Below are 11,838 nucleotides of genomic sequence, written 5' to 3' on the forward strand. Positions count from 1 at the left end.
TTTGTTGTTGTATATGGGTATGGGGCTGGCATCCATATACACTCGGTTTTCTTGTAATAACTTAAAAGTTAGTTGGTTTATCTTTATAAAATTTTATAACCAGGTTTCAAACCACAAAAGAGAGCTTGGTATTGATTTTTGGGGATGTGGCCTCATAACTATATAACTCAAGTAAAAGCTTAGGAATATCTATGATATTGTTCCACGATATTCTATACACAGTGGTCAAACTTAGATTGATTTTGGGTGTATAGATGAACTTTTAAGAAATTAAGGACCAAAAAGTGCATATTCTTGTTAATAACTAGACTATTAGTGAATGAATTTCTTTGAAATTGTATTACAAGGTGCTGTACCAATTGATGGAAGACTTTGATTGATTTTTGTGTTAAGGCTTGAACCTTGTAGGAATATGAACCCAAAAAAGGGCCTGAAACAAGCATTTTCACAAGGTGTCATACCACAAATGGAAGATGGATTGATTTTTGGGGTGGTGACTTACACCAAGTAGAGTAAGGGTTACAAAGAGGTCAGAAATAAGTATTTTTCTTCTGATTTTGGGACAGTAACTTGAGTGAAAGGGAAGAGATTGCCATATCCCCACAGGAAGTTTGGAATGGACTTTGCAGGTTTTTACTGGAACAGTTCAGGAATAAGGGACAGAAAGTGACCACTTTGGTTTTGGTCAAATTTTTATCCTGTGTCAAATGTCTAATTGTAATAAAAATTCAAAGCAGTATCAAGTTTGAATCGTGTATACATACTTGCTCAACTGTTCAGGGTTCCACAGGGAGTCCTATCAAGCTGTCTGTTTCTTCATTGAATAAAGTTCCTTTTTTATGTTGCTAAAATAGTTATTGACTTCTTGCACTCATAATTTAAATACTTTACATTCACATATGATTAGCATAATCATATATTACTACCCCACATTAAGCTGCTGCTTCATACCAGATTGAAATATACCTCTTAAATATCATACACAGGTGTTCTACATGTGTATAAGAACAGGAACTTTACATTAAAAGATGAAATAATTAGTTAGCAATGAACATTACCCAGTTTCCGATTCAGACACAGGGGCCAGGGGCGTGTCCAGGATATTTGAAAGGGGGGCGTAGAATAAAAAAATTTTTGGACCTTTTTTGGCTTAAAAACATAAAATAATAGAGAATTGCACTAATGTAACGGTTCCTGACTTGGAGCATGTATATTTTATAGTTAAAGTGTCAGGGTGTGACATTTTTTATGCCGAGTTTTCTCCATTAATTGTCTATGGTATATTAAAATGATTGGATGGATCTTAACAGCAGTAGACCAATAACGAGAAATGATTTACTTACCGTTTTGGTTGTTTAAAAAAGGTGTCCAAGACACCTTGATACGATTTTAAGGTCTTTTGACGTTTTGTTTTTGACATCGACATCTTTGCGAATTCTTTATCACATCAACAACAATGGATACTAATCGCAGAGTCGAACACGCCGGACTCCGAGAAACGACATTTTACGGTTGATGATGACCCATCAAATTGGGGAATCAGTATAAAAAGAAATCAGAGTATGTGTTTAATTAATGAATATGATAAATTGCCATCATTCAATACAATACTAGCAGATTATAACGATAGTTTTTTTTTTTTTTTTTTTTAAAGGGGGGGCGTACGCCCATTACGCCCTTACCTGGACCCGCCCCTGGGGGCTCATTACAATTGACTATATATATAAAATACATTACCAGGGCCCTGATATAGATATACCAAAGATTCTAGCTGAAGTCGTCTGATTTTAAAGCATATCGCATTTGTGCCATTTTGAATGTTGAAAGCAAGCCAACATCAGTGGCATAGATTATCGAATTAGTGACTTTTAAGACTTCGGTCTTGATTTGTATTTGCTTCTGAGATTTGTGGCATAAAACACTGAAAAAAATGACAGTGGCAGTCTTTAACTGTTAGTCACAGTTTATAACAGGTGGCTGAAGTGGCAGGATCAGTAACATTTTTTCATAGATCATAACTGCATATCAAATGAACAAAGTCACAAAAATAAATTAGTTCATTTATTGTCATAACAGCATATGAAAATACAAAATGCAAAAGATTAAGATTAACAAAAAATTGCCATGCATGTACAGATATTCAACTTATTGAACTTCTAGTCAATACGAAAAAAAGTAGCAAGTACAAATGATATTTTCTATGCATAATTTTGCCAAATTTATCTCTATGACTAAAGGATTATAACAGCTATTATCATCAACAAACTAGAATATCAAACAAATTCAGGGAACCATGCCTTTTCATTAAATTTAAAAAGATGCTACTTATACCATGGGTCAGTCATGTGTGTCTATTACAAAGGTATGACAGTCACAATGGCCCATCAATAAACTTAGTCCATTGTGTGGGTCAAATCTTGTGCAAAATTAAGAATGCATGATTTAACCCACCTATATGGAAGAGTTTTATCCAAAAAAAACAACAAAAAAACTGCACTAGGATTTCTAGTTAGTTCTATTTGCATTTGGCCACTATAAAAAAATCCTTTATCAATATTTTTCAAAATTAAGGGTGACGGGTGAATTTTATCTTTCATATTTGAACAATTTAAGTAAAAAATGCTGTCAATTTGAAAGAAATTGGCCTAAATTTGGATGAAATCAAAGTAATTTTTTTTTCAGGGAGGGTGGGAAAACTGGGTCGGGAGGGGATGAGAATTATGAGGATATTTTTTTATTTCGGCCTTATAACAATTTGTTTTATTCCAGTATAGGAAAACACAAACATTGAGCCTATAATTATAGAACTGACATTATATTTCACTTAAATGAATTGTGTGGTTCTTGGCTCAGTATTTGAAAAATAATCCTGATACATACAGTTCTCATTACACATGTATAAATAGTCTCTGAATGAATGGATTTCAAAATACGGGAGCAGGTGAAACTCCATGGGAAATTGACTTGACAGATAAATTTATCAGACAATTATTCCCAATAATATAGAAACAAATAAACCTGGTATTTCCCGATAAATCTAAATACATGTACATGTACCTGACAAAATAATTTCAATTTATATATACTTATTACATATCAAAAATAACAAAAAATCAATGCAAAGATTATTTTGTGTCACACATAACATTAGTAAAAAAAATATCTGCACTATAAAAAAAAAAGAAAGGGGAAAAAGAAATGAAGGCACCAAAACCATACCAAATTTAAGGTTCTCAAAGTTTAGAATAATGCATTTGAAATGAAGAAAGTACAGGAAATTTTAAATTCTTGTGCTCAATATTATAGTAACTGAGCACTATGATGGATTATTTATGGAACTTGAAAACAAGAGTTTAATGATATCTACACTCTGAACTACAACTTTCTAAGTTGTTATCAACCCTTTGAGACAAAAAACATTAATAGTAATGGCAAACATAATATATGTACCATAACCTAAAGGTAATGCATTGTTGTGCTGGGTATACCCCCACTCATTCCATTCAGGGAAAGTACCACAAAACAGGAAGTTGATATGAGAAAGCAACCATAATTGCTTGCAACCTACACCCAATCTATATAAGGCCACATTTCAAATTTGAAATGAACACATCCTTTGGATTAGAATAAATTGTGACAAAATTCAGATAGACAGAATGACGTACAGATTGATGGATGGACAAGGTAATTCCAATACATCAACTATTTCTTCTTGGGTTTTATAAAATGTCAACAATACAATATCAGTCTGCAAAGAACAAATAGGAAAATAAATACATTTTACTGAAAAATTGAGTTTATTGAAAATAAAATGTTACTGCTTTATTTCATTCATAACAGACCTAATCCAAATATAGTTTAACCTTTCACCTCTTGAACTCCATATTGCCATATCTCTCCACAATACAAAACATAACAAATTTCCACCATAAACCATTCAGTGTGTATTATTAACAGATGAAATGTTACAAAAGCATGCTAGTTGGCAATATCTAAGTAAATACAAGGTAGATATGGTTTCTATGGCAATGTACCATCAAGTATTCTCCATTGACATGGCTATTGCCTTCTGTAACATATCATCTTCATTTTCTAGATCTACAAATATAAAGCAGTTATAAACAATACCATCATAAAAATGCATAAAAATTACAATACAAGTAAGATCGAACTTTAAATTCACCTTGTTGTGAATTTGTATTTTGGTCCATTTTACGTTTTATTTATATTTTATTTCCTGTATTTTGCTAGTGATGTTGTGTGTTTGTTACATTGACGTTGAGAGAGAATTGAAACGACATGTTTGCTGTGGAAGTGTTTTGTCTGTGTGTGATATTTTTGACTGATTTATGTCCAAATTAACTGTTTATGTATACGATAGTGATGTTGATTATGTGCAGATACAACAAAATAAACATTTATGTTTTTTTCTATATTGGACTTATTCAACTTTCAACCGTTTGTCCCAGATGATAATTGTTACAATGCAACAACACATGATTCTGCAACACACCTTGACCACTGTGTATAAAGTCAAGAAACTATAAATATGACTTTCCTGTGAAAGATAGCCAACAATAATATGTGAGACTTCCTTAAACACACAATATGCGTCTGCATTAAAAGTTAAAAATCACTTCCTAACTGCATATGTCTATTCCAAATTAAGTCACTTCTAACAGAAGGTGTTTGAGCTATTCTTGTTTCAAACATATGACGTCTCTGATGTTCACGTCTTATAAACTGTTGTGCTTAAGCACAGATGTCTGAATTTTTTTTTATGGTAAAACCCTATAACTTTGAAATGAATTTTTTTTTAAAACAATGAATTTGAATATGCCTTCCCTGGGTACCCTATATGTTTTGATGGAACAGCCCTAAGTCAAAACATATCTGTTCAATTAAAAAAAAAATTATAATTCCCAACCTCCTTCACTAATTTTGTTCATTCATATTTATGTTAATGAAATAGTCGACATATCACCCTATCCATGATTCTTAAATCCTTACCTATTTGTTCTTCAGTTCCAGAGGCATCAGTAACAGTTTCAACAGCAGGTTTATCATCACAGCCAGTGCTTTGTGAATTGTTAGAGTTGTCTAACTTTGATAAGAATGCAAGTCTCTTTGTTCGCACTTCTTCTTGTGATGGTTGTACAGCTTCTTTCTCATCTTGAGGTTGACTTTTTTCTGAAGTAAGGTCACCTGAAAAAGTAAGACATTATCAGTTGAATAATAACTTTGTAAGACATATTGTAAGAAGTTTCATTTTCTTACCATTAAAAAGAAATATAAAAAATATTGAACATTAATGACCTGCCATGATATCTTCATTGAATCCTGACTACAACTTGAAGTAACTGTCAGGGGATGGACAAATAGACAGACACAAAACTTTTTGCAGGGTATCACATGATTACTGGCCACTTTGTGTTGCGGGGTATAAAAAGTAAACACAAGGGTAACTTCATATACACTGGACACAGTCTTAATAACATCTAAATAAGGGTAACAACAAAATTATCAAACACAAATCCGTTTCATAATCAAGTAAAGTCCAAAATAAATCTGGCAAAAAAGATATTACACTACCAGCGCAGCTGGTACAACAATAATCCTGACTTGGTACAGGCACTTCAAACGAAAAGGTGGGTTAAATCAAGGTTTAAAGCACGCTAAACCTCCCTCTTCCACTGCAGCGTGACTATACCCGTGGCGATTAAAAAGAATTCGCATGCTAATGTTATAATCGGTAAATCAGCAATCACATCAGCACAAAGAACAATTTACATAAAACAATCATAACTCATCAAAACAGAGGTCTTTTCTCAATCATTGAGTTTTCTTATTTTTAACTAATTTGTCTGACAAAAGTTAATTTCAATGATGAAATAATTAAGGAGTCCTACAAAATTTGACTCTAGACACCTACTTTTCCCGGCATCAGTGGTACTTTTAGGAGTTTTTCTAATTTCTGAGGGAGAATCTTCTCTAAGTAGTTTAGGTTTGACTGGCTGCGTCACAGGCATTACTTTTAACAACATATCAGCTTCACATTCTGGCATACTACCCATTACAACAAAAACAGAGTAACCTAAAACAGAAAATAAAGCACATAAACCTTAAACTGATACATGTAAATTCAATATCTTAAATTTCCAACTGCTGTCAAGAATAAATGCTTTTTTAAAAATCTAAACATTTAACAAGTTAGCTCTTGAACAGATCCTTTCTCATTGTAGTAATGTCTTCTTAATATTGTTTTATTTGGTAGAAGTTCTGAACTGTTTAAATGTATTCCCTTCATGTACCTGCAATAAATGATCGTAGCAACTAAATTTACATGTATTATAAAACAAGAAATCAATGCCATGCTGTCTATTGTGAAATGAGTGACTAAGTTATTCTTTTAATACATAAACTCAAAATTGTGTTATTTATAATTGATATATTTTAATTTCGCCAGAGTAAGAATTAAAATCACTCTTGGCTCTAAAATAACAATTTTACGATAATAAATTAAACTAATAATCATTTGTTCAAATACAGTACTAAAGTGCAGCTATAAATTTTGTAATGAATTGATCACCTTCTTGCTGTAGTTGTGCTAGAAACATGGACAAGAATGTATCAGAAATAAGTTCTGGGCCAGTCAATAGGGAGTTCAAGTTAAACCATTGGAAACCCAACTTTCTAATGGCAAGCCAGTGGTCTCTGAAGTTACATATATAAGCACACATCTCTCTGAAAAAAAAAAATACACACATGTAAGAGTAATCAAGGGAACCAAGGTTATAGCAGTAATCAAAAGAATACAATCCAGGGACAAAGACCAGACATGGAAAACAGACATACACAACAAAGAACATAAAGTAACTAAAATCATACATACAAAGTAACAAAAGCAAATGAGAAACTCGGACTCCACTAAAAACTGGGAGCATGGACCAGGTGCACTGGTAGGGTTAGTGTCCTCTGCTTTTCTAGAAACACCCACCGAGTTGCTCATAAAAAGTCAAGTCCAGGGTAGACAAACAAGGAAAGGAAAACTATGACCCGTTGAATATATCAGTTTTCATGGTGCTGATGGATACACCATAAAGATCCACGAGTTCATGATGACGACCATAAAAATTTTGTAGTGATGACTTCAATCTTGTAGTAACATAACCCTGTTCCAGAAGCCTATTTGTTAGAGTTCTAGCGTGATACAAAAAGTCTGCGTAGTTTTGGCAAGCTCTGGCATAACGTATGAGTTGTGATATGAACACTCCATACGCAGGAGCTGAAGGGATGTTGCCACAGATGAAAGGAAAGTTGACAATTCTGAATGAAAAGTCATCATATTCGTCGTAAAGTTTTGTCAACAGTTTTCCTTTACCATCGATTTCTAAGTATAGGTCAAGATATGAGGCTGACTTCACAGTGTCTGTAGTATCCTATATCTCAAGTTCTTTTGGGTAGATGCGATGTATCAAATCCCCGAAATTAGGATTGTTTAAAGATAATACGTCATCTATATAGCGGAAACTGAGATTGAAGGATCTAGCCAAACGATATTCTTTCTCTCTGATCAGATCAGCTGTAACATAATTTTTCATCATTTGATCTTTGTCTTATATAAAAACAAAATGAAAAATCTTCTGTTACTTCTAACTAAAATATGAATCCCTGTTAAAGGTTGCATTGGTCTTTTATTTCATTTAGTGTAATCTCTTATACCCCTTCACATACACAAATCTTTATTACGAATAACCAAAATTTACAAGTTTCGTAAACTGATATGAATCCTTGCAAATTAAGCCACTTTTATGAGTGGAGTGCTTTATGAATGGTAACGAGTATGAAATGTAATCAGAACAATCACTTTACGATTGACTAAGAATGAATTTGACGCGTTTATGATAACAATTCACGATTCATTGTGATTAAATCCCAGCAATTTTCAAATGCATACAATATAGTAAAGAATGATTGCAAGTGCAATTTGGTCCAATCTTTTACAGATTATTAATGAATGGTTTACTTTGTACTTTTGTTACTTTGTATGTATTACAGTATGTTGGTTATTTTATGTTCTTTGTTGCATTTGTCTGTTTTCAATGTCTGGTCTTTGACCCTGGATTACATTCTTTTGATTTCCACTAGAATCTTGGTTCCCTTGATTACTCTTTTACGAAAACACAAGGAGTTTTAACAAATTTCTGAGGTTTGGTTAAGAGTGTTTTACGAACAGTAATGAATTTTCAATGGAGTTGCATTTCGTCATATAACTTCAAGCTGTGCAGCCTCATGCAGTCTTCATTTGAACATCTGACATGTTTTATGAGTAAAATAAGTCAATATCATATACCAAAAATCATTTTGATTTCTTCCCTTATTGGCATGACAACCTAACCCTCCTCGTCCTGGGCAAAGTATTCACATATATTTGCGAAGTGCTCATTTCAGTTCATATTTATCTGCTAATCCATACAAAAACTATTACAAACTACTTACAATCATTCATAAATGAATCGTAAAACAATCATATTAAATAGCAAACAAAACAGTTCTTGTTAATGCTGAATTAGTTCTTGCAACAAGTTAAGGATGCCTTACAATTGGTTAAGAGTGGTTTGTGAGCTCTTTACAAAGCAAATATTAAAAAAAAGATTTGTGGACATTTGTGAAAAAAATTATGTTATGTCAAAATAATTTCATCTCCTTTTGCAAACTGATACTATTGCCTTTGGATGTCAACAAGTTGTTAAGAGTTATTTACAAATGCAGACAAGTTAGATATGAATACTTGAGAATGACTAAGGATTGACAGTTCAAAATGATTTGTAGGAAAGATTTCAATTAATCTTATGCTGCAAACCTGATCACAAATCATTCCCACCAAGGATAATTTACAAAACAATAGCATGATTTTAATTTTTATTTTCTGGATATTTGGTCAGTAGCTAAAAAATGTTTGCTGCACTGTCTACAAAGTTGCCTGTCACGACCTTCAGTATAGCACATTCAGTGGTGTTATATACTTACACAGGATTTTGTCTGGCCCTTTGGGCTAACTCATTCTGCGAGTTATAGGGAACTAGATGTAACCCCCAAACAGATAATCCTTTCTCTATCACTTGTATGGAAAAGAACCCACTGTCATCAAAATTACTGGACGGTTGCTGAAGAAAAATAAAAGTATTATGATATGCTTCTTCAAACATCAAACTGATACTGATCTATAGTTTAAAATATGAAAAGACATACATACACATGAGCATGAATTATTATCTAAAAGCTGAACTACATTTATAGTAATAATTTCTGGGGTATTAAAATTTGTACATGTACAAATGTAAATCACATGAAACAAATCTTTCATTTATACTGTACACATACATGTATCATGAAATTAACAGGTACTGTGAAACCTATCTAAACCAAACCCTGAATAAACAAGAAACCTGTCAAAATTAATACAAATTTCTTCTGAAGCCCCTCCATATCATTTACAATATAATTTGAACCAGTGTAAACTGAACCCCTATCTAAACTAAACATACCCTTCAGTCCAAAAGTTCAGTTTTAACAGGCATCATGGTATAATTTGTTTGAAATGGTTTGTGTATTATGAACAAAGTACATTTTATACCAACCTGCATAAATTTTCTGTATTCTTCAGTCTGTAAACCATTTACAGCCATTTGTTCTCTTTCTGATTCATCTAACTGCTGAGCTATTTCTGCTAAATCTACTGCACTGAAGTATTCCCCTTGCAATAAGGCATTCAAACAATGCTGTGCACATAATGAACCCTCTTGCTAAAAATCATGATTAAATAATTGATATATCTTCCCTGGTTAAATCAATATGTAAGTTTGCAAAACACAAAATATACATTTGATCATTTTGATGTTCAAAACAAACTGTATTTCTGATAAATAAAAGTAACACACATGCAAGTAGGAATGCAAAGTGGAAGTTTGAATGAACATAAAAAAAACAACCTAAAAACTAAGTACATGTACTTCATATGAATTAGTTTAAGATTTAATGGTTTCATTCAAAATAAGTTTTATTGCTTTATCGGTACATTTATGAAGTGTTGCATGGATAATGATGACATAAAATTCAGCTTAATTACTAAAGCCAAACAAAAAATATGTGTGGTTCCCATCACTTCTTAGAATAAAATAGGATTGGCACATGTATAATGTATGCCAGAAAATTATTTTATTTATTTTCATGTTTTTTAACAACTCACAAGATGAGCTTGAAATGTTGCTAATTCCTGCAATTTGAATGTTTAAATGATCGATGAAAACATTAATTACAACAACTAATCACTACACAATCATCTCAAAAACAGGAATGAAACATCAGCAGGCTGTAAATTTACAGTGTTCATTTGTTTGCGACTGCAGCTGCAGGCAAATGCATAGCCATTGTTGTTTACCATGGTAAATACCAAGTCAGTTGAGTAAAAAAAATCTGGATTAACCAAAGTGGGTAGGGTAACTAGGGTTGTTTGGTTTTATATTTAATTTTGTCAAAAGAAGTCTTGAGTCAGTTGGGTACCTAGAACCACACATAATTTTTAACTTGGCCTAAGTTTTAACAGTTTATTTCATATAACATCTGGATGTATCAAACCCTTTAACATGTACATGTATTTTTATGAAAAAGCCTTTCATATCTGATAACCCCTGTGAAATCAGCTTGTGCTATACTTGCTAGAATAACAAGCCTAAACTACTCATTTTCATACAAATTCTTCACAAACTGCATGTCAATATCTGCCTTTAAAAATGTGGCAACATTCATGTACATGTATCTAATAGTCGAACATTCTATTTCATGCAAAATGGGCACCCCTAAATGAAAGTTGCGAGACAAACTACAAAAGGTCTAAAAACAATGTTAGTGAATCTACCCCTTGATAAAGATATTCTATTATTTACTTAAAGAAAATTGATTGACTGATTAATTGTGGTTTAATGTCCTAAGGCATATATTTCATGCAATTCAGGTCTAGATGTCAAAATACAAGTAATCCTGGTGGTGATGCCACAAAATAAGGTTTATCACTGTGTTACATGCACATTTTGTACACAATTGTTTTGAATGAAAAGATAAATATAGCCTAAAATGCTCAATCAACGAACAAATCTTAACAATTATCAATATTAACAAACATATAAGATTTTTTGTAGTAAGTTGAAAACCACTGGAAACGGTCTTTAATGAAGCTTTCCACAAAACTTACTTGCTCGTGGAAAATAACATCCATGAAGATAAAGGGAATACTGTCGAAGGGGAAGAAACGAACAATTATGTGGCAGAAATAGCGTGTGAGTCGTCCCAATAATATTTCGCCCCTTACAAATTACAACAAGAAACTTGATTACATATAAGATTTACATCACATAATATAATATAATATAATATAATATAATATAATATAATATAATATAAGGGTCTGAAAACTTCCTGAACAATATTAGAACGGTTAAATCTGTGCAACTCAAACTTATACAACAGTGAAATCTATGACAACACGGGCTGGTCAAATTGTCACAGCAGTATGAGCTTGAGTACCGCAGATCTAGAGGGTACAACCCAAAATTTGCTTTGCAAATTTGATAGTTCTAACATTGTTAGAAAGCTTTCAAATCCTTATATGCTCATTGTACATTGTTATTCTAGCAAGTATAACACAAACCATTTTTATATGGGGGGAGGGGGTGCTGGGATTTAAAAAAAATAAAGTTATTCCAAATTGGAACATTTTTTTTTTAATTCAGCCATGGACAGAAAAAATATTTGATTCATTATCACCCCCTTCCCCCATTA

The 11,838-nt window shown here is 32.4% G+C and overlaps 1 protein-coding gene across 1 annotated transcript; it reads right to left on the bottom strand.

Annotated features, from left to right (window-relative positions):
• Positions 1-2,046: 2,046 nt before the first annotated feature.
• On the bottom strand, positions 2,047-11,322 carry LOC148625190 (ataxin-3-like). The gene is made up of 7 exons (XM_088568568.1): positions 11,252-11,322; positions 9,642-9,806; positions 9,031-9,167; positions 6,590-6,744; positions 5,933-6,094; positions 5,011-5,205; positions 2,047-4,098 (listed from the first exon to the last, which is right to left on the bottom strand). The coding sequence occupies exons 1-7, from the start codon at positions 11,273-11,275 to the stop codon at positions 4,037-4,039; spliced, it is 900 nt and encodes a 299-aa protein (XP_088424694.1). The 5' UTR covers positions 11,276-11,322; the 3' UTR covers positions 2,047-4,036.
• Positions 11,323-11,838: the final 516 nt, after the last annotated feature.

The sequence above is a fragment of the Perna viridis genome, chromosome 2 (assembly GCF_037379345.1).
Source record: "Perna viridis isolate PV_CMFRI_1.1 ecotype Kerala chromosome 2, ASM3737934v1, whole genome shotgun sequence".
Classification (NCBI taxonomy): Eukaryota; Metazoa; Mollusca; class Bivalvia; order Mytilida; family Mytilidae; genus Perna; species Perna viridis.

Excerpts from the sequence above, each read along its gene's own strand:
- LOC148625190 (XM_088568568.1), bottom strand. The coding sequence starts at position 11,275 with ATGGATGTTATTTTCCACGAGCAA. Across the intron at positions 9,807-11,251 it reads ATGTTATTTTCCACGAGCAA|CAAGAGGGTTCATTATGTGC; the intron begins GTAAGTTTTGTG and ends CATGATTTTTAG. Across the intron at positions 9,168-9,641 it reads AATACAGAAAATTTATGCAG|CAACCGTCCAGTAATTTTGA; the intron begins GTTGGTATAAAA and ends ATTTTTCTTCAG.